At 50.9% G+C, this 23,007-nt stretch overlaps 1 protein-coding gene across 5 annotated transcripts in view; it reads right to left on the reverse strand.

The window, feature by feature from the left end:
- Positions 1-23,007, reverse strand: part of LOC141156681 (complement factor H-like) — a 742,328-nt gene that overhangs the window by 478,734 nt on the left and 240,587 nt on the right. For 4 of the 5 annotated variants that reach the window (XM_073642927.1, XM_073642924.1, XM_073642925.1 and 1 more), the window contains exon 4: positions 20,789-20,971. The exons of the other annotated variant lie outside the window; for it this stretch is intronic. In XM_073642927.1, coding sequence (XP_073499028.1) covers positions 20,789-20,971 — 183 coding nt within the window. The remainder of the gene's footprint in view (positions 1-20,788; positions 20,972-23,007) is intronic. 5 annotated transcript variants of the gene reach the window in all.

Consider the following 23,007-nt stretch of genomic DNA (forward strand, 5'->3'; position numbering starts at 1 on the left):
ACACCTTGGGCTATGTTCACAAGTAGCATTTTTTATGCATTTTTGCACATTTGTATTGCTTTCAACCGTGACAAATGCATTCACCGGGAAATGTCATTTTAACATTTTACAACCTTATCTGGCCATGTGCTGTGTGACACATGCATTCAGTGCTAAAAAGACATGGGAACAGCATGGGTAAGACCCCTGGAAGCATCTCTGACACCCAGGTCACTGCCTAAAAGTGTGCCCATCAGAAGTGATCCTTGCCGCATCAGAAGATGCAGACTTGCAACTATCCCCGTGCAAGTCCTTGTCCCAGGGCAGTGTTCAATTGTACCTCCCCCATAACTTGCAATACAAGCGCAAGTATGCAGCCTGCCACCCACCCACCCCCAGGCTGCAATACCATACTGCTAGCTTGCTTGCACTTGAAATTGGGCCTTTTAGGCATGTGGAGGTGGAATCTGGCCACCACGTCATGGCTGCGTCGGTAGCCTGGTATTCATACTCAGTCCCCAGCCGCCCGGCATCCAGGTGTCCACGCTTGGTCCCCAGCCGCCAGGGGGCGGCCAGGTGCCCACACACAGTCCCCAGCCGCGTGGGGGTGGCCGGGTGTCCATAAACGGTCCCCAGCCGCCCCTATTTGTCCCAGTGTACCTTATACACAAGCGCGCATACCAAAACATTACCTGTGCGCTCCCCAGTGCATTTAGTGGGAAGGACAACCTAACCACAAACACGTGGACAAGTGAATGTGGCCAGGAATGGTCCATCTCACTGACGCCTTCACAATGGGTTAATATTGTGGAAACCGGGACACAGTTGGACACTGGGATGCAACACGTCCTCCAGACATAGAGGATTGCGGGTCCTGGGTCAATCAGGCTTCAACACAAAGTTCAGAAGGTAGACAGCAGCAGTGGTCGGCCTCCTACACAACGAGTAAATTATTCATGATCATGAGGCCATCCACCTCCTTAGCTTTCTGTTCCTTGGAATGCAAGCGCATGTATGTAGTAGCAGCTAGGCCTGAGGTGGTCAGCGTTTTGGCGCATATTCTACCTCCTTCGAGGATTGCTGGATGTTTTCCTGCTACTAGCCCAGTTCTATGACTCCCGTTAAAACAAAGCTTCAGGTGATGAATGATGGATGAGGTGGTGGCAAAGGAGAAAGAGCAGGAGGAACAGGGACCATTCACATCAATATCAGGCCAGCCAACCACACATGTCTTGTAGGATATGTTTCTGTACCAAAAGGAGAGGTTCAGCTACACAGTTATAAGGCATACAGTGAATGCAATGCCTACCAAAAATTTCGAGGCACTCCAATGCCCCTTGGAAGTGACATAGAGGTCAGAGGGCCTTAACTAAACCGTTTTTTTCCATTTATAGCAACTGGGTCTCCTGTACACTGTTGGCCTAAGCAGGGAATGGATGGCTTTCCAAAAATTATTAGGCACTGCAATGCCCCTTGAAACAGACGTGGATTACAGCGTATTAAAAACCTTCTACCCATTATTGGGGAGTGGGTCTCCCTTAGTGTTCGCCTATGCATTGAAAAGCAAAAGCTGACAAAAATTAGGAGGAAATGCAATGCCCATTGCAAGAGTCGTGGAGGTTAGAGGTAATTAAAAACAACATGTCAATGCCCCTTGGAAGAGCTGTGGAGTTCAGAGTGGTTTAACAAGATGGTTTTAATGCCCCTTAGAAGAGACGTGGAGTTCAGAGTGGTTTAACAAGACAGTTTTAATGCCCCTTGGAAGAGATGTGGAAGTCACAGTAGCTTAACAAGACAGTTTTAATGCCCCTTGGAAGAGTGGTGGAGGTTACAGTGGAATAAAAAGACAATATCAACGCCCTGTGGAAGAGACGTGGAGGTCACAGTAGCTTAACAAGACGCTTTTAATGCCCCTTGGAAGAGTGGTGGAGGTCGCAGTGGAATAAAAAGACAATATTAACGACCCTTGGAAGAGACGTGGAGGTCACAGTAGCTTAACAAGACGATTTTAATGCCCCTTACAAGAGCCATGCAGTACAGCATATTAAAAACATTATTCCCATTATTGGAGAGTGGGTCTCCCATAGTCTTTGCCTATGCCTTCCAAGCAAAAGCTGCCAAAAATTAGGAAGGGGGAACTTGCAATGTCCCTTACAAGAGCCATGCAGTACAGCATATTAAAAACATTATTCCCATTATTGGGGAGTGGGTCTCCCATAGTCTTTGCCAATGCCTTCCAAGCAAAAGCTGCCAAAAATTAGGACAGAGGAACTTGCAATGCTGGCAACATGGACCACGGTCACCCTGGTGGTATAGTGGTTGTGGAGGCTGAGGATAAGGAGAAGAGCAAAAAACAGCTGAAATGAGGAAGCGTATACCCATGTGTGGGTGTGAAGCGATGCATGGGAATACACCTCCCGAAATAACACAGTGGATTTGACTTTATGTTACTCTGCTGTCATTTGGTGGTGATGAGAAGTCTGGCCAAATCCAGCCCTTGTTCATTTTGATAAGGGTCAGCTTGTCAGAATTGTCAGTTGACAGGCGAGTGCACTTATCAGTTATAATTCCCCCAGGGCACTAAAAACACGCTCCGATAGCACGCTAGCGGCAGGGCAGGCCAGGACCTCCAAGGCATACAGAGTGAGTTTATTCCAAGTGTCCAGCTTGGATACCCAAAAATTAAAAGGCACAGAGGAATCACGGAGGACGCTGGTACTCCCTCACCATCTTTTGAAAATTTCCACTCCTTGTGAGAGTACCCTGCGCCTCAGGGCCTGTAAGCTGGGCAGGTCTCAGAAAACTGTCCTAGAACATTGACAGTGTTCCCCTGCCTCTGCTGGATTGGAGTTGCGTCTCTCTCGCCTGTATTCCTTAGTTGGGCAGCGAACTGTGAACTCTGCCGCTACCGTGTTCAGATGGGAATATTTTTAATAGTTCTGCAGCAAGGGCCTTCTGGTACTGCCCCATTTTTGTAGACCTCTCCAACTCAGGAATTAGAGAGTGAAAGTTCTCCTTGTAGAGGGGGTCTAAAAGTGTCATCAACCAGTAATGACTGTCACCCAACATTTTGACAATGCGAGGGTCACGGTTAAGGCAGCATAACATAAAGTCAGCCATGGGTGCCAGACTGGTAACGGGCAAGACTTCCGTGTCCTCACCAAGATGACGACTGATAGTGTTGAGCGATCACTAAAATGCTCGGGTGCTCGAAGCTTGGGCCGAGCTTACCGTGATACTCGGGTGCTCGACCCGAGCAACGAGCCCAATGTTAGTCTATGAGAGACCCGAGCATTTTTGCGGCAGAAAGCCTAAAAAGTGCCCAAAACGATAGTGACTGTGCTCAAAAGACATGTGGGCAGCATGGGGATCGCCCCTGGAAGCATTTCTGACCCCCAGGTCACTGCTGTCAACAACGTGGTCAGAGGTATTAAGCCACTTTTGCGGGCTCACAATAAAACGTTCAAAAACGAAACTGAAACGGTTTTCCTGTAAAATATGTTAAGGAATTTCCTTTCCAGGGTAAAAACTTGTGTATAAGGTAAAATAAATAACCAAAAACAAAAATACTCCTCTACACCTTGGGCTATGTTCACAAGTAGCATTTTTCATGCGTTTTTGCCCTTTTGTATTGCTTTCAACCGTGACAAATGCGTTCACCGGGAAATGTCATTTTAACATTTTACAACCTTATCTGGCCATGTGCTGTATGACACATGCATACAGTGCTGAAAAGACAAGGGATCAGCATGGGGAAGACCCCTGGAAGCATCTCTGACCCCCAGGTCACTGTCTAAAAGTGTGCCCATCAGAAGTGATCCTTGCCGCATAAGAAGATGCAGACTTGCAACTATCCCCGTGCAAGTCCTTGTCCCAGGGCAGTGTTCAATTGTACCTCGCCCATTCCTTGCAATGCAAGCGAAAATATGCAGCCAACCACCCACCCACCCGCAGGCTGCAATACCATACTGCTAGCTTTCACTTGAAATGGGGCCTTTTAGTTTGGAGGAGGCCGAAGCTGGCCACTACCTCATGGCCGCTTCGGCAGCGAGGTATCCATACTCTGTCCCCAGCCGCCTGGCAGCCGGGTGTCCACGCTCGGTCCCCAGCCGCCAGGTGGCGGCCAGGTGTCCATACGCGGTCCCCAGCCGCCCTGATTTCTCCTGTCACCTTCCCCCACACTTTTCTTAGCCTGGCCTGCTTTAGGGCAGCATTGGACGAGCCCACCAGAGAACCAGACTCCTCCGGTGGGCCCTGGCTTCTCCATCAGGGGAGTTGAGAGTGCCTAGGTGAGGAGCATGATGATGATGATAGAAGTTAGCATCTGCTTTGTTTTCTTGGAATGCAAGCGCATGTATGTAGTTGCGGCTAGGCCTGAGGTGATCCGCATTTTGGCGCATATCCTACCTCCTCCGAGGATTGCTGGATGTTTTCCTGCTACTATCCCAGTTCTATAACTCCCATTAAAACAAAGCTTCAGGTGATAAATGATGGATGAGGGGGTGGCAAAGGAGAAAGAGCAGGAGGAACAGGGACCATTCACATCAATATCAGGCCAGTCAACCAGATATGTCTTGTAGGATATGTTTCTGTAACAAAAGGAGCGGTTCGGCTACACAGTTATAGGGCATACAGTGAGTGCAATGCCTACCAAAAATTTCGAGCCACTCCAATGCCCCTTGGAAATGACATGGAGGTCAGAGGGCATTAACTAAACCTTTTTTTAAGATTTATAGCAACTGGGTCTCCCGTGCACTGTTGGCCTAAGCAGTGAATGGAAGGCTTTCCAAAAATTATGAGGAACTGCAATGCCCCTTACAAGAGCCATGTGTGGCACCCCAGGGGTCTTGTCACCACAGTAATAGAGATATTACTTCGGAGAGCAAGTGGGAGGTTTCCTGGTCAGGATCCCTTAAACATGCAACATCCTCCTGCCCCAGTCCTGGGAGGGGAGAATTCTGCCCTTATAAACTGGATCTGGGGCGGGGTTGAATGATTCAGAGAACAGTCAGAGTCAGAGTGAGAGCAAGGGAAAGTAACAGCAAGGAGCTCTGTAGGAGCTAGGAGCTAAAGACCAGGGGCTGGAAGCTGAGCAGAGCTCGCCCTGGCAGAAGACAATAGGAACCGGACACAGGAGTCCGAAGCTGTGAGGACTTATATATCCAGCAGCAGAAACCAGCCGGCAGGGGATTTCAGGTCCTCTGGCCATAGAAGCCCGGAGGCTCAGTCACAAGCAAGGGACCAGCACCGCCATCGTGGAGCGGAGGCTAACAGAAGGCCCCAAGTCACCAGCCATACGGGTGAGCACTACACAGTACACTCAGGGACGTGGGCTACTTCTACCCGCTTACAGCAAGGTAGCCAGGAAGAGTGCAGACAGACGGGGAGGCCTACAACTCCACCTGGCCAGGGGAACTCCTGCTTGCTCACAGACTGACCAGGCCTCTTATGCTAGCCAGTACTCCTGGGAGGGTCTACCTTATAATCATCAGTAAAGACCCTGAACTGCACTGCAAAGACTCTGAGTCGTTCCTGCTGCGCTCGTGCACCATCTCCCCCATCATCCACACTCCCTGCCCTGAGGCTATACTCCTCCCGAGGGGAGTTATCCCATTCTATGCTGCGCACACAACACCAGCCTCAGCGGTCTGCCTCGCAGCGGTGGTACTCCCTGACCGCAATCCACGGGTGGCGCAGTCGGACAATTAACCTCAAAACCTAAGAAAGACTGCCACTGGTTTGACCAGCCTGAGCCACGGGACCGGGTCACTGCCACGGAGACTATAGACCCCAGAAACCCGGCACCGGGTATCCTACACATGTGTACACATGGCCCAGGGGGCGCGTCATATGCAGTACAGCATATTACAAACATAAGTCCCATTATTGGGGAGTGGGTGTCCCATAGTATTTGCTTATGCCTTGCAAGAAAAAGCTGCCAAAAATTAGGACGGAGCAACTTGCAATGCCCCTTACAAGAGCCATGCAGTACAGCATATTACAAACATAAGTCCCATTATTGGGGAGTGGATGTCCCATGGTATTTGCTTATGCTTTCCCAGCAAAAGCTGCCAAAAATTAGGACGGAGCAACTTGCAATGCCCCTTACAAGAGCCATGCAGTTCAACATATTACAAACATAAGTCCCATTATTGGGGAGTGGGTGTCCCATGGTATTTGCTTATGCTTTCCCAGCAAAAGCTGCCAAAAATTAGGACGGAGGAACTTGCAATGCTGGCACCCTGGTGGTATAGTGGTGGTGGAGGCTGAGGATAAGGAGAAGAAGATTAAACAGCCGAAATGAGGAAGCGTATACCCATGTGTGGGTGTGAAGCGGTGCATGTGAATACACCTCCCGAAATAACACAGTGGATTTGACTTTATGTTACTCTGCTGTCATTTGGTGGTGATGAGAAGTCTGGCCCAATTCAGCCCTTGTTCATTTTGATAAGGGTCAGCTTGTCAGCATTGTCAGTTGACAAGCGAGTGCGCTTATCAGTTATAATTCCCCCAGCGGCACTAAAAACACGCTCCGATAACACGCTAGCGGCAGGGCAGGCCAGGACCTCCAAGGCTTACAGAGCGAGTTCATTCCAAGTGTCCAGCTTGGATACCCAATTATTAAAAGGCACAGAGGAATCACGGAGGATGCTGGTACGATCGGCAAGGTACTCCCTCACCATCTTTTGAAACTTTCCACTCCTTGTGAGAGTACCCCGCGCCTCAGGGCCTGTAAGCTGGGCGGGTGTCAGAAAACTGTCCCAGAACGTTGACAGTGTTCCCCTGCCTCTGCTGGATTGAAGTTGCATCTCTCTCGCCTGTACGTCTTGGTTGGGCAACGAACTGTGACCTCTGCCGCTAGCGTGTTCAGATGGGAATTTTTTTAAGAGTTCTGCAGCAAGGGCCTTCTGGTATTGCCACATTTTTGTAGACCTCTCCACCTCAGGAATAAGAGAGTGAAAGTGCTCCTTGTAGCGGGGGTCTACAAGTGTCACCAACCAGTAATGACTGTCACCCAACATTTTGACAACGCGAGGGTCACGGTTAAGGCAGCATAACATAAAGTCAGCCATGCGTGCCAGACTGGTAACGGGCAAGATTTCCGTGTCCTCACCAAGATGACGACTGACCATGCTCTCCTCCTCCTCCTCCTCTTCCTCCTCCCCCCTGTCCTCAGGCCACCCACGCTGTACCGACGGTATGACACTTGTACAGGTACTACCGTCTACAACGCATGATAGCAGCTCTTGTTCTTCCTCCTCCTCCTCCTCTCCCTCATTGTCCCCCAATGCACGTTGGGATGAAATGAGGCTGGGCTGTGTGTAATCGCCCGCTACGGCTTCTTGATCCATCTCATCATACTCTGGCTGCAATGCCTCCTCTTTAATTCTCTGCAGAGAGCGTTGCAAAAGACAGACAAGTGGGATGCTGACACTAATGATTGTGTCATCGCCACTCACCATCTTGGTGGCCTCCTCAAAGTTTGTCAGGATGGTACATATGTCAGACATCCAGGTCCACTCCTGAGGTCTTATGTGTGGAGTCTGACCTGAATATCGATGGCCTTGTTGCAGCTGGTACTCCACAACTGCTCTCTTCTGCTCACAAATCCTTTGCAACATGTGGAGGGTAGAGTTCCAACATGTGGGGACATCACACACCAGTCGGTGTGCCGGAAGCTGCAAACGCTGCTGCAACACAGCAAGGGCGGCAGAAGCTGTAGCAGACTTGCGAAAATGAGCTGACAGGCGGAGTACTTTCACGAGCAGATCTGGCAACTCGGGGTACGATTTAAGAAACCGCTGAACCACGAGGTTAAGCACATGAGCCAGGCATGGTACGTGTGTGATCTCACCTCGCCTCAGAGCCGCCACCAGGTTATGGCCATTGTCACACTCGACCATGCCGGGATGTAGGTTCAGCGGTCTCAGCCACAGATCTGCCTGCTCTTTCACAGCTGTCCACAACTCACAAGCAGTGTGAGGTTTATCACCTAAGCTTATGAGTTTCAGCACAGCCTGTTGCCGCTTGGCGGAGGCAGTACTGCAATGCTTCCAGCTTGTAACTGATGTGGTGATATCTGAGATGGAGGCTGAACATGAGGAGGTGGAGGAGGATGCGCAGGAGCTGTACACTGTGGGGGCAACTCTGACTGACATAGGGCCCGCAATCCTCGGTGTGGGGAGGATGTGTTTCGTCCCAAGGTCCGACTGGGTCCTGGCTTCCACTATGTTTACCCAGTGTGCCGTCAGAGAGATGTACCGTCCCTGGCCACAAGCACTTGTCCACGTGTCCGTTGTCAGGTGGACTCTCCCAGTAACTGCGTTGTTGAGGGCACGACAGATGCTTTGGGACACGTGCTTGTGTAGTGCGGGGATGGCACACCGGGCAAAATAGTGTCGACTGGGGACCGAGTACCGAGGGACGGCCACCGCCATAAGATTGCAGAAGGATTCCGTCTCCACCAGCCTAAATGGCAGCTTTTCCAATGCAAGCAGTCGTGAAATGTGCGAATTTAGGACTGTGGCCTGTGGGGCGTTAGCTGCGAATTTCCGCTTTCGTTCAAAGGTCTGGGATATGGACAATTGAACGCTGCGGTGGGACGTGGACGTGGATGTTGATGCTGTTTCTTGAGAAAATGCCATAACAAGTGAAGACTGAGAGGAGGGGGCATCTCTGCAAGCAGTATGGACAGGGGATTGCCTTGCACCCACAACAGGGGGTTCTATTGCACGCACAACAGCAGAAGAAGCAGTGGTGTCACTCGCTGACACTGGTCGTGGTCCCTCGGGTTCGCCCCACAAAGTCGGGTGCTTTGCTGCCATGTGCCTGATCATGCTGGTGGTAGTCAGGCTGGTAGTTTTGTCAGCCCTGCTGATGCTGGCATGGCAGGTGGAACATATGGCCTTTTTGGGGTTATCAGCAGAGTCTTTAAAAAAATTCCAGACTCTGGAAGACCTACCGCTTGTACTGGCAACGTCCCTCGTGTTGGTGTTACGGGGAACGGTTGCCTGCCTTCTGTCTGCGGCCACCACACTGCTTCTTCCTGCCTGTTGGGGTACTCTGCCTCCCTCCCCCTGTGTGCTGCTGGCCTCACTCTGCATGACCTCCTTCCACGTTGGGTCAGTTACTAGATCATCCACCACCTCCTCCTCTTCCACTTGTGCACCACGATCCTCCTCCTCACTTCCTGGCAAATGTGTCTCGTCATCGTCCACCTCTTGTGACAGATTGCCAACGTCGACTTCCTGTGGCCGTGGCTGTTCAAATATTTGGGCATCGCAACATGGGATCTCCTCTTCCACCACTTCAAGCGTATCAGGCGCGGGGCCCAAATATGGAAATGGACCAGAGAACAGCTCTTCAGAGTGTCCAAGTGTGGGATCACTTGCTGTCTGACGACACTCGGCATGGTGGGAGGAAGGAGCATCAGGGTGAGGAGGAGTATGCGGTCGAGACTCACGGCTACTAAGAGTTCACCGTGTGGAAGACAGACTGGAGGTGGTGGTGCCCAGGTAACTGGAAGTATTGTCTGCTATCCAATTAATAACCTGTTCACACTGATCAGTTCTCAATACTGGTGTTGTTCTGTGCTTCCCTAGTAATTCGGTCAAGAAGTGGGAGCGAGAAGATGTGGCTGTTGGTTTTGGCACATTTTCACCTTGGCCACGGCCCCGTCCTCTGCACGAACCATCACCAGAACGTCCACTTCCACGTCCCTTGCCACGCGCCTTGCCCATTGTAAATGAAGTAAAATAGCTTACACTTGCACTATCAATGGAAAAAGGGTAATAAAGAGTAGATTAGAACCGTGGAAGAGGAAAACCACAGTTATTGTTTACTGGGGTATACCACACTTTTTTAAATAGAGATATTTGCGGCTGAACAGTGAGCGACACACTCAAACTGTTTTTTTTAGATACAAATGGCCCAAAAGTGGATAATACAGAGGTTTGTATCGTAGAACTGCAAAACCACACTTGTATTTCTCGGGCCTACACCAGACTATTTTCAACAGATATATTTGTGTCTGAAAAATCAGGGAGACACTATTTTTTTTTTTTTTTTACAGCAAAAAATGCAAAAAGCAGGATAATAGAGATTTTTTACCGTGGAACAGCAAAAGCACACTTCTGTCTCTCTGGCCTACACCAGACTATTTTCAACAGATATATTTGTGTCTGAAAAATCAGGGAGACACTATTATTATTTTTATACAGCAAAAAATGCCAAAAACAGGATAATAGAGATGTTTTACCGTGGAACATCAAAACCACAGTAATAATTCACTGGTGTATACCAGGCTTTTTAAAATATATATATATTTGCGGCTGAACAGTGAGCGACACACTCAAACTGTTCTTTTTAGATACAAATGGCCCATAGAACTGCAAAACCACACTTCTATTTCTCTGGCCTACACCAGACTATCTTCAACAGATATATTTGTGTCTGAAAAATCAGAGGCACACTTTTTTTTTTGGGGGGGGGGGGGTGACACCAAAATGTTAATAAGATGGGTATTTGTACATTGTGAAGGAGGAAAAAAAAAAGAGGATTTAGATTAAAAAAAAGGATTTTTCCTGGCCCCCGGGACCTGGAGCTAAGTCCAGCAATTTCAGCAACAGGAGCAGCACACAGGACTGTAATGCAGCATTTGCTGGTATAACCACTGCGTCTCCTATACAGCCTGCCTGCCTGCCTGCCTGATATACCTGGGATGGATATAAGTCCTGAGAAGGACTGTTTGTTTGATCTGGGAGCCTTTACAGACCCTACACTAACTATTTTTCAGGATATATCTCTCCCTAAATCAGCAGCGCTGTCCCTACACTGTCTGATCCGGAGCGACTGTGTCCAAGATGGCGGCGCCCGGTTTTAAATACTTGAGGTGACGCTGTGCGGCCAGCCAATCACCGTAATGCCCACAAACAACATGGCTGCGGCATTACAGTGACTGGCTGGCAATCCCTGCATGTTCATTGGCTCTGTAAAGAGCGCCAAACATGCAGGGCGGAGACCCGAGCTCCCGCCCGAGTAACCCGGAAATGCTCGGTGCTCGCCGAACATCCCGAGTAGCGTGATGCTCGGGCGAGTACCGAGCAGTGTCGAGCATGTTCGCTCAACACTAGTTAGTACCCAAGGTTATTTTAGAGTGACTTTCACGACGGTCAATGTCCACAATGATCACTCCCTGTGCCGGCAGTTCAACTTTACCAATCTTAATGGTCATCTCTCTGAACCCCACCTGCGGCACGGGCTGGCCATTGCTGGCGATGATGCTCAAGTCATTTTCTGGATAGCGGGTTATGGCAGTGTCACACCAATACTGCTTAAAAAGTACATAGGGGATGGTAGTTACTTGTGACCCGGTATCCAGCAGTGCACTCATGGGGATACCGTCCAGCACTACGGGTAAAACTGGGCGTCCCCCCAAGTACTTATCACGCCAATTAGATGGGCCTGATGACCTTATGTCTGGGGGTTGGCCCTCTGCCCCAGGTCGGACCCGTTTAAAGTACAGTACTTGGCTACATGTCCCGACTGGCTGCAATGGCGGCAAATCGGCTGTCCATCCTCCGTGTAACGGTTGGTGGGCCTCCCTCTGAACGATGGGATCCCCCTCTGTCAATGCCACGGGACATCCTCCGGACTGGAAGCCAGCTTGATTGGTCCTGACGGGTCCATCTGTAACGACTGTACGTTCCTGGTCAATGCAGCAACACTCTTTGTTAGTTCTTGGACCTGATGGTGCAGGTTTGCAGGCGGGGATGGGTTTAGGGCCTGCGCATCAGCCCCCACAAGGTCTGCGGGGTAGGGCACCGCCCCCTGGTGGTAAGTGATGGAAGGGCGCCGGGAAGCTACAGCGCCACCCGGTGCAGGTTCTCGGAGCACCCGGATGGCCCTATCTTTGAACTGTGCAAATGTCAAATCAGGGTTCTGTAGAGCCATGAGGCGCAGCTGAGTTCTGTGGGCGCTGGACAGCAGACCTTCTATGAACTGGTCAGTCAATAGTTTATCTGTATCCTGCACGCTGCCAGGGTCAGCTTGCTTAATTGCCCCCAAGGCTTCCTGTAAATTTAGGGCATAATCTCTGATGCTATCTTGAGCTCGCTGCTTACATCCATAGAACCGCATTTTGATTTCTGCTGAGGTACGGGTATCAAAGGTGTCCCGTAGACGGGTCAGAACCCCCCTTACAGTCCTTTTCTCCTCAGCTGTCCAAGACTTTACCTCCCGCTGGGCCACACCAGTTAACTGCCCTATCAGTATGCTTACTTTCTGTTCTTCTGTCAGGGGATAAACTTTGAACAGGCTATACAGCCTTTCTTTAAAGTCGCCCAAGGTATGCGACTCGCCAGCATACTGTAGCAGCCAGGCCGCTCCGGGGATATAGTACATGGAAAACGGCATCACAGCTGCAGCGGCTACGCTGGTGGTAGAGGGTCCCTCCGCGTCCGACATCTTCCTCCCCCCTAGTTAACTGAGGCCTACATTCCGGCGATCCACTTCTGTAGGCCGCGGCTCCGCTCGCGATGCTCTGGGTGAGGACCTTGCGTCGCAGGGTTATGACGTCGGCGTCCGCTGGATCTCCTTCCAGGACCTTGCGCAGCGTCTCAGCGTAGGGCGGGGCTTCAGGTCTCGTGCGTGTTTGACGTCCACACCCCTCTTCTTCCCGCGCAGCGTACCTAAGATGGCACCCAATGGCGGGAAACGGCTCCAATTGGCGGGAAATGGCCCCGAATGGCGGGAGACTTCACTCAGGTAAGTATAAAGTCTTTTTCAGGCACGCAATACTCGTTTGTGGCGGGTTGGTCACAATCCTGCCGACTACGCCAAAAGCTGACTCGCCCCCTGGGCCTTGGGGTACCCAGAACCGGGCATTCTAGAGTACAGTGCTGATGGGGGTAGTAGTGGCAACCCGATGCCGTGGCTCAGGGTGGTCAGACCAATTGTTGTGACAGTCTATTTATCAGTGTTTTGAATGTCCGACTACGCCATCCGTGGATTGCGGTCAGGGATAACCGCCGCTGCAAGGCAGACCACTGAGGCTGGTGTTGGGGTGCAGCACAGAGATAGGATAACTCCCCACGGGAAGAGTGTAGCCTCAGGGCAGTGTAGGTGGACGCTGGGGGTGATAGTGCCGGCCGCGATAGTAAAAGTCCAGAGCCCGTTTCAAACAGTCCTGGGTCTTTATTGTGGATGTGATTAATGACCCAACAGTAGTACCGGTTAGGAATGGGCCTGGGTGTCTGAGAGCATTCGTGCAAGCCCCACTGGTCAGGGTGAGTGTGTAGGCCTACCGTTCTCTCTATGCTCTTTCTGACTATCCCCCTCTTCGTGGTGTAATAGCCCACGTCCCTGAGCTGGCCGTGTACTTCTCACCTCTATGGCTTGCGACTCGGGCCTTGGGTTCCTTTTGCTTTCTCCTCGCTGTACTGGTCCCTCTGTGTGGCGGAGCCTCCAGGCTTCTTAGGCCAAGGGACCTGAAATCCCTCGTGGTTTGGTTCTCGGCTGCTGGGCTTACAACCCTGACAGCCTCGGACCCCAATGTCTGATTGTGTGACTCTCTGCCAGGACCGGCTCTCGTCGCCTCTGTCCCTGGCTTGCAGTTCCTCCTCTGCCTCACGGACTCCTCGGCTACAGCTGAACTGTCCCTTCTTCTCTGGGACTAGTCTCAGTCCTGAGCTAGGTCGTCCAGTTCTCTCTAACCCTGCCCCCAGTTCCAGCTTTTATAGGGGCAGCCAGCTCCCCCTACTGGCCTGGGACAGGAGGTGCTGTATGCTAATTTTCCCTGACCAGGGAACCTCCCTCCTGCTCTCAGACACAGCCTTTAATATTTGTGGCATCCAGGCCTCGGGTTACACATAGACATCTGTGCTAATTAGTTTGGCAGGTGTGTCCAATGAAAGGCAAGACTACTTAAGAAGGCTGTCCCACATTATTAAGCAGCCTACATTTTCTGCCAAAATGGGAAAGAAAAAGGATGTGTCGGCTGCTGAGAAGCAACAAATTGTGGAGTGTTTAGGTCAAGGCATGACTACAATCAACATTGCCAAGACACTTCATCGTGATCATCGCACAATCAAGAAGTATGTAGCTGATTCACAGTACACACGTGTGCGTGCTGATAAGGGAAAATTGAGGACTCTTTCCTACAGGCAATTACGTCAGGTTAAAAGAGCAGCGGCAAAAAAGCCTTGTCATAGCAGCAGACAAGTTTTTGAAGCTGCTGGTGCCTCCAACATCCCCCGAACAACAAGATGCAGGGTCCTTCAGAGGTTTGCAGCTGTGCGAAAGACATCCTGTCGACCTCTTCTATCCACTGCATACAAGCAGAAATGGCTCCAGTGGGCCAAACAATATATGAAGACTGACTTCAAAACTGTTTTGTTCACCGATGAGTGCCGTGCAACGCTCGAAGGTCCAGATGGATGGAGTGGAGGATGGCTGATTGATGGACACCCCATGCAAACACGGCTACGGCGCCAACAAGGAGGAGGTGGAGTAATGTTTTGGGCTGGAATCATGGGGAGAGAGCTTGTCGGCCCTTTTAGGATCCCTGAAGGGGTAAAGATGAACTCCATAATGTATGTTGAGTTTCTCAAATAGCACTTACTGCCTTGGTTCAAGTAGAAGAACCGTGCATTCCGCAGCAAGAACGTATGCCCACTGTACTGTATGGAGCACTATGTGGGGCCCACTGTACTGTTTGGAGCATTATCTGAGGCCCACTTTACTGTATGGAGCATTATGTGGGGCCCACTGTACTGTATGGAACACTATGTGGGGCCCATTACACTGTATGGAGCACTATGTGGGGCCCACTTCATTGTATAGAGCACTATGTGGGGCACACTGTACTGTACGGAGCACTATGTGCGGCCCACTGTTCTGTATGGAGCACTATGTGGGGCCCACTGTACTGTATGGAGCACTATGTGGGGCCCACTGTACTGTAAGGAGCACTATGTGGGATCCACTGTTCTGTATGGAGCACAATGTGGGGCCCATTACACTGTATGGAGCACTATCTGGGGCCCATTACACTGTATGGAGGACTATTTTTGGCCCATTACACTGTATGGAGCACTATGTGGGGCCCATTACACTGTATGGAGCACTATGTGGGGCCCATTACAGTGTATGGAGCACTACATGGGGCCCATTGTATCGCATGGAGCATTATGTGGGGCCCAGTGTACTGTTTGGAGCACTATGTGGGCCCACTGTACTGTATGGAGCCCTACGTGGGGCCCACTGTACTGTATGGAGCACTATGAGGGGCTTATTACACTGTATGGAGCACTATGTGGGGCCCCTTTACACTGTATCGAGGTTTTTGTGCCCATTATATTGTATGGAAGACTATGTTGGGCAATTACATTACATTGTATTGAGCACTTTTGGTGGCCATTATACTTTATGGAGCACTTTTGGTGGCCATTATACTTTATGGAGCCCTTTTGGTGGCCATTATACTGTACTAGATAGTGGCCCGATTCTAACGCATCGGGTATTCTAGAATATGTATGCGTCCGACCGGGCGCAACTAATCAGCGAAGCAGTGTTTAAATGGGTTGTGCACTACTTTAAATTAACCCCCAATGTATCCCCCCGGGGCCCCTAATGAATTTTGGAGGACCGGGGAGCGAGGCCTCCGATCGGGGTACTTCTGCTGCGAGCAGCCGGGAGATGACCGGCTAGCACAGGGTGAGCGTGTGAGGGAGATGACCGGCTAGCACAGAGTGAGCGTGTGAGGGTGAGCGTGGGAGCGTGTGAGGGTGAGCGTGGGAGCGTGGGAGGGTGAGAATGTGAGGGTGTTATGGTGAAAGTGGGAGCGGGTGTGAGGGTGAGCGTGGGAGCGTGTGAGGGTGAGCGTGGGAGCGTGTGAGGGTGAGCGTGGGAGCATGAGAATGTGAGCGTGAGAATGAGAGTGTGTGAGGGTGAGCGTGTGAGCGTGTGAGGGTGAGCATCTGAGGGTGAGCATCTGAGGGTGAGCCTCCGAGGGTGAGTGTCCGAGGGTGAGTGTCAGAGTGTGAGCGTCAAAGCGTGAGCGTCTGAGCGTCCGAGCGTGAGCGTCCGAGCGTGAGCGTGAGCGTCCGAGCGTGAGCGTCCGAGCGTGAGCGTCTGAGCGTGAGCGTCCGAGCGTGAGCGCCAGAGCGTGAGCATGAGTGTCTGAGCGTGAGTGTCTGAGCGTGAGTGTCTGAGCGTGAGTGTCTGACCGTGAGTGTCTGAGCGTGAGGGTCAGAGAGTGAGCGTCCGAGCGTCCGAGCGTGAGCATGAGCGTGAGAGCGTGAGCGTCCGAGCGTGAGCATGAGCGTCAGAACATGAGCGTCCGAGCATGAGCATCCGAGCGTGAGCGTCCGAGCGTGAGCTTCAGAGCGTGAGCGTCTGAGCGTGAGCATGAGCGTCAGAGCGTGAGCGTCCGAGCGTCAGCGTCAGAGCGTGAGTGTCCGAGTGTGAACGTGAGCGTCCGAGCGTGAGCGTGAGCGTCCGAGCGTGAGCGTCCGAGCGTGAGCGTCAGAGCGTGAGAATGAGCGTCAGAGCATGAGCATCCAAGCGTGAGCGTCAGAGCGTGAGCGTCCGAGCGTGAGAGTCCGAGCGTGAGCGTCCGAGCGTGAGCGTCAGAGCGTGAGCTTCAAAGCGTGACCGTCCGAGCGTGATCATCCGAGCGGGAGCGTCCGAGCATGAGCGTGAGCGTCCAAGCGTGAGCATTAGCATCAGAGCGTGAGCGTCCGAGCGTCAGCGTCAGAGCGTGAGAGTCCGAGCGTGAACGTGAGCGTCCGAGCGTGAGCATGAGCATCAGAGAGTGAGCGTCCGAGCGTCCGAGCGTGAGCGTCCGAGCGTGAGCGTCAGAGCGTGAGCATGAGCGTCAGAGCATGAGCGTCAGAGTGTGAGCGTCAGAGCATGAGCGTGAGCATCCGAGCGTGAGTGTCCGAGCGTGAGCGCCAGAGCGTGAGCGTGAGCGTCAGAGCGTGAGTGTCTGAGCGTGAGTGTCTGAGCGTGAGTGTCTGAGCGTGAGCGTCAGAGAGTGAGCGTCCGAGCGTCTGAGCGTGAGCATGAGCGTCAGAGCGTGAGCGTCCGAGAGTGAGCGTCCGAGAATGAGCATGAGCGTCAGAGCGTGAGCGTCCGAGCATGAGCATCCGAACGTGAGCGTGAGCGTCCGTGCGTGAGCTTCAGAGCGTGAGCGTCCGAGCGTGAGCATGAGCGTCAGAGCGTGAGCGTCCGAGCGTCAGCGTCAGAGCGTGAGTGTCCGAGTGTGAACGTGAGCGTCCGAGCGTGAGCGTCTGAGCGTGAGCATCAGAGCGTGAGCATGAGCGTCCAAGCGTGAGCGTCAGAGCGTGAGCGTCCGAGCGTGAGAGTCCGAGCGTGAGCGTCAGAGCGTGAGCTTCAGAGCGTGACCGTCCGAGCGTGATCGTCCGAGCGGGAGCGTCCGAGCATGAGCGTGAGCATCCAAGCGTGAGCATGAGCATCAGAGCGTGAGCATCCGAGCGTCAGCGTCAGAGCGTGAGAGTCCGAGCGTGAACGTGAGCGTCCGAGCGTGAGCATGAGCATCAGAGAGTGAGCGTCCGAGCGTCCGAGCGTGAGCGTCAGAGCGTGAGCATGAGCGTCAGAGCATGAGTGTCAGAGTGTGAGCGTCAGAGCATGAGCGTGAGCATCCGAGCGTGAGCGTCCGAGCGTGAGCGTCAGAGCGTGAGCGTCAGAGCGTGAGCATGTGAGTGTCTGAGCGTGAGCGTCCGAGCGTGAGCGTCAGAGCGTGAGCTGAGCGTCAGTGCGTGAGCGAGAGGGTGAGCGTCAGAGCGTGAGCGTCAGAGCGTGAGCATGTGAGCGTCTGAGCGTGAGCGTCCGAGCGTGAGCGTCAGAGCGTGAGCTGAGCGTCAGTGCGTGAGCGAGAGGGTGAGCGTCAGTGCGTGAGCGTCAGAGCGTGAGTGTCAGAGCATGAGCGTCAGTGCGTGAGCGTGAGCGTCCGAGCGTGAGCGTCAGTGCGTGAGCGTCAGTGCGTGAGCGTGAGCATCAGAGCGTGCGTGTCAGAGCGTGAGCGTCAGAGCGTGAGTGTGAGTGTCAGAGAGTGAGCGTCCGAGCGTGAGCGTCAGAGCGTAAGCGTCAGAGCGTGAGCGTCAGACGTGAGCATCCGAGCGTGAGCCTGTGAGCGTCAGAGCATGAGCGTGAGCGTCCGAGCGTGAGCGTCAGAGCGTGAGCGTCAGAGCGTGAGCGTGAGCGTCCGAGCGTGAGCGTGAGCGTCTGAGCGTGAGCTTCTGAGGGTCAGCGTCTGAGGGTGAGCGTCTGAGGGTGAGCGTCCGAGTGAGGGCGTCCGAGCGTGAGAGTCCGAGTGTGAGCGTCAGAGGGTGAGTGTCTGAGCGTGAGCGTCTGAGCGTAAGCGTCCGAGCGTGAGAGTGAGCGTCGGAGCATGAAAGTCTGAGGGTGAGCGTCTGAGGGTGAGCGTCTGAGGGTGAGTGTCTGAGGGTGAGTGTCTGAGGGTGAGTGTCTGAGGGTGAGCGTCTGAGGGTGAGCGTCTGAGGGTGTGAGGGTGAGCGTGTGAGGGTGAGCGTGTGAGGGTGAGCCGCTAATGGCCGCCATCTTGTTCTGAAATCCCGCGTTGCTGATTGGCCGCGGCCTGACCAATCAGCGACGTGGGATTTCCTGGACAGACAGACAGATAGACAGACAGACAGACAGAATGACAGACGGGATAAGACAATTATATATATTAGATGGAGGACTGTGTGGGGCCTATTATCCTATATGGAGGACCATGTGGGGCCCATTACACTGCATGGAAGACTTTTTGTGCCCATTATACTGTATGGAGGGCTGTGTGGAGATTACAGTTGGAGAATCATACTGGGATGGGGTCACCATTCTTTGTTGGGGGTTTGAGGGAGAGGGGTGCAGTAGGGTCATCATACTGTACATGTGGGGGAATTCACTGTGGGGGTATCATACTGTGTTTGGGGCACTTTTGTTTTCATGATACTATATTGTTTGTTTTATTCAATGTTTTTTATCCTTTGTTATTAAATTTTTAAATTAGGCCATTGGGCCATATGCTTAATACTGCTTTTACACAGCATATTATAATACTCCACTAAGTTAATCATTTTATTTGATAAAGAAAAACTTTCTCAATTGTAGACCTTTTTTTAATAACTATTAAGTCTGGACCACAACTTTGTCCAAGCTTTTAACATTAGCTCCATGTGTATTTGAGTTTGACATCCCTGTCTTAACCCCTTTCCGACGACGTCAGTAATAGTACGTAGCTGTGCCCTGGGACTTATGGACCAGCTACGTACTGATTGCCGCCGGGTGTCAGTTGATTGTCAGAGCTGACACCCAGTGCTATGTGCTGGGAGCGGTCCCGCACCACTCCTGGCACATTAACCCCCGCAATGCTGCAATCGATGTCGCAAAATGGCGTCCGCTAATTATTCAAGCAAATTTTATATTCAAAAAGTCAAATGGTGCTCCTTCCCTTCTGAGCCCTGCCATGCACTCAAACAGTGTTTTTTCCCCACGTATTGGGTATCTGCATGCTCAGGGGAAATTGCACAACAAATTTTGGGGTCTATTTTTTTCTGTTACCCCTGCAAAAATAAAAAAATTGGGGTCTAAAGTAACATTTTTGTGAAAAAAGTTAAATGTTCATTTTTTTCTTCCACATTCCAAAAATTCCTGTGAAGCACCTGAATGGTTAATAAACTTCTTGAATGTGGTTTTGAGCACCTTGAGGGGTGCAGTTTTTAGAATGGTGTCACTTTTGGACATTTTCTGTCATAAAGGCCCCTCAAAGTCACTTTAAATGTGATGTGGTCCCTAAAGAAATCGTTTTGTAAATTTTATTGTAAAAATAAGAAATTGCTGGTCAACTTTTAACCCTTAAAGCGCACTAATAAAAAAAAAATTTTGGTTCCAAAATTGTGCTGATGTAAAGTAGACATGTGAGAAATGTTATTTATTAACTATTTTGTGTGACATATCTTTCTGATTTAAAGGCATAAAAATTCAAATTTGGAAAATTGCGAAATTTTTAACATTTTTGCCAAATTTCTGAAATTTACAAATAAACCCAAGTGATATCGAAGAAATTTTACCACTATCATGAAGTACAATATGTCACGAAAAAATATTCTCAGAATCAGGGGGAACCGTTGAAGCGTTCCAGAGTAATTACCTCATAAAGCGACAATGGTCAGATTTGTAAAATTATCATTAAAGTGCAACCACCCTCGGGGGTAAAGGAGGTAAATGTTTTTTCTCATCATGAGAAAGGGTTACAATTGCAAAAAAGTTGTAAAAACAACTTTGTAGTTTTACTTTTGATTAAAAAATACTCTCCATTCTCAAGAATAGACCTCCACTGCAATTAGTGGCTAGTATCTTGGGCTTGGAGTGCAGTGCTTACAAGCCCTTTGCAATAGACTCTATAGCACACTAATGTATGAGTTGTTTTTTTAAACTAAAACCTCAGTATTCAGGTTAAATTGCTGTGTCGGCACCCATAAGTGGGTTTTGGGCGCTTCGTCTCTAAATTGTTAGCCATCACTGACGTAGAATATGCTTGCAAATTCGTGAGTTAGAAAGGTTCAAAAACAAAGTTATTTTGGAATACAACTCTGCTATATCTGTGTGCTTTTATGTTTTAGATTTAAAAACAGCATTAAAAATCATTTATTTTCATAAGATAAGAAATGTAGGAAAAAGCATTGTTCATGTACTACTAATCTTACAACCCTAATAGTGATATGATTTCATTGTATTTATGGTTTTTTTCTGCACACTTTATGATAAATGATAATGAACATACCTAGACAAACTGGTGCTTCTCCCCAAAAACCGTTCAAACATCTCACAATTTTGTCTCCTTTATGAAGGTAATAATTTGGGCATTTATATTCCACAAATTGACCAGATTGATAGCTTTTCTTTGGACTATTGATGATGTCTCCAAATAGTACAGTTGGTGGTGAACCACACTGTTCCCCAATTCCTGGAAAAGAATGAGAATTGATCATAGTAACATAGTAACTAGTGTTGAGCCACCCCCGTAGTGTTCGAGTTCGGTTCGGTTCGTCGAACACCCGTGTGTTCGTCGAACTGTTCGTCGAACACCTTCGAACACCATTAAAACCAATGGCAGGCAAACAAAAACACATAGAAACACATAGAAAACACCTTCAAAGGTGTCCAAAAGCTGACAAACTGCTCAGAAGACACAACTAACACATGGAAAAGTGACAAGTACATATAGTCATGCGAAAAGAAAAGAGGTGGAGGAGTAAAAGGAGGGGGAGACACAGATATAGGCATGTCATGCCCTTCTAAAATCCAAAAAGTGAGAAGCCGACACGTTCAGTCCGCTCCTGCCCGTGCCACCTCCGCGTCGCCGGGTTTGTGCCAGAGCCGCGGTGAACCCTGACGGCCAGCCCCCCTCTCCCAACACTGGTGCCTGTCCGCTGGTGGGTCGAGCGAGCCCCCTGTGGTGGAGGCAGCTCTAAGCTTTTTAATTTAAATTGTCTCTCTAATTTGAATGAATACACTTTAAATCCATTTACAAGGATCTATTGGAGGGCAAGTCTCATGCCAGCAGCCGCGTAATTCCAGCTCCAGTAGCGTCCACTAAAGCTGCTGCAGTTAAAAAGCTTTTATAAGGATCGAGCTCGGCTGTCCACCGCAAGGCATCCTACTGCCAGTCCCAGCCCCTATGCCTTGGGGTGCCTCCTGATGCTCTTCACTGAGTATCCCATGGTCCCGAAGCATTTCCTTTGAAAAAATTAAGTGTCCAAACTACAGGTGGTGTAGCTTGCTTAACAGCCGGGATAATCCGCTGACTAGCAGACACTGCTACTAGGCACAAAGTATTTCCTGGGCTAGATGCAGTTAAAAATTTGTAATTAGATACTCTCGTTGGATGCTGAGAAAGCATTCCATAGAGTCTCCTGGCACGCCATATATGATTCTCTTAAAAAGCTTGGGGTAGGGGTCTAGGGGACCCTTTTATAGCCAAAATCATGGCCCTGTATCGCAATACATCACCTAGGATGAAGATAAATGGAACTGTAGCACCCTGAGGGCTCGGTTGCTACAGAGGTATTGCACCTCACCCAGAGGTGTGATATCTCACTCTCAGGTAAGGATGTAGTGTGGATCAGGACCCGACACCTGCATGCATTACACCACATTGCCGTGGGGCAGGGCGACCAATATGCCCCTGAGATGGGCACGACAGTCCCTGTCCCTGGCTGGAGTGGGGGGAGGGAACACTGAGGAAGGGGAACCCTGTAGTGCAGGAGCAGGGAGGAAGCAGTTCCTGGGTGCATTGAGAAGGGAGTATAATAGGTGGGCACCATCTTAGTTCAGTGCAGAGAAGTCTGAGCAGAAGTGGCAGGGAGCAGGGGCTCTGCATGAGCTCTGCTCCGGAGGCGGGCCTAGTAACAGAGGCCCAGGCCTGGAAGAGGGAGAAGGAAGGAAGAGGAGCGGAGAAGGCTCCATGAACGAGGAATGAAGGGATCCCAGGGGTGCAGACGGGCGAGTCTCCACCGCATGCCCGAATCCACCTGCGTGGAGGGGTCAGGCCAAAGGGGGAGACCGGTCCCCGAAACTAGTGGAGGCAGGAAACGACCCTCAGCTAGAAACAGGAGGCTGTGACATTTTATGTGGCGCAGCCCCTCGCTACGCCCGCTAGGAAGGCACCACATAGGGTCAGGGAAACTGGCGCCAAGTTTACCAAGAGGAGGCCCGAGGCAGCCGGACAGAAGGGTTGGTAAGAAAGGCCAGACAAAGGACACACAAAGGGGGTCCTGTGAAGCGCTTCAAAGTTATCTGGGAGTTGTCTGAGCCCCTCATCTGGTGAGCACAGTACGACGTGGGCAGCCGTTACCTGCAGACGTGGTCTGGATAATAAGAACTGTGAGTAAAGGCCCTGGACTGCATCACTGACTCCGTGTCGTTAATGCTGCTGCCCTGCACCATCAAGCCCATCCTCCGCATACACTGCCCTGAGGCTATACTCCTCCCGTGGGGAGT

The sequence above is a fragment of the Phyllobates terribilis genome, unplaced genomic scaffold (assembly GCF_046119375.1).
Source record: "Phyllobates terribilis strain yellow unplaced genomic scaffold, ASM4611937v1 Scaffold_8__6_contigs__length_399053987, whole genome shotgun sequence".
In the NCBI taxonomy this organism is placed as follows: Eukaryota; Metazoa; Chordata; class Amphibia; order Anura; family Dendrobatidae; genus Phyllobates; species Phyllobates terribilis.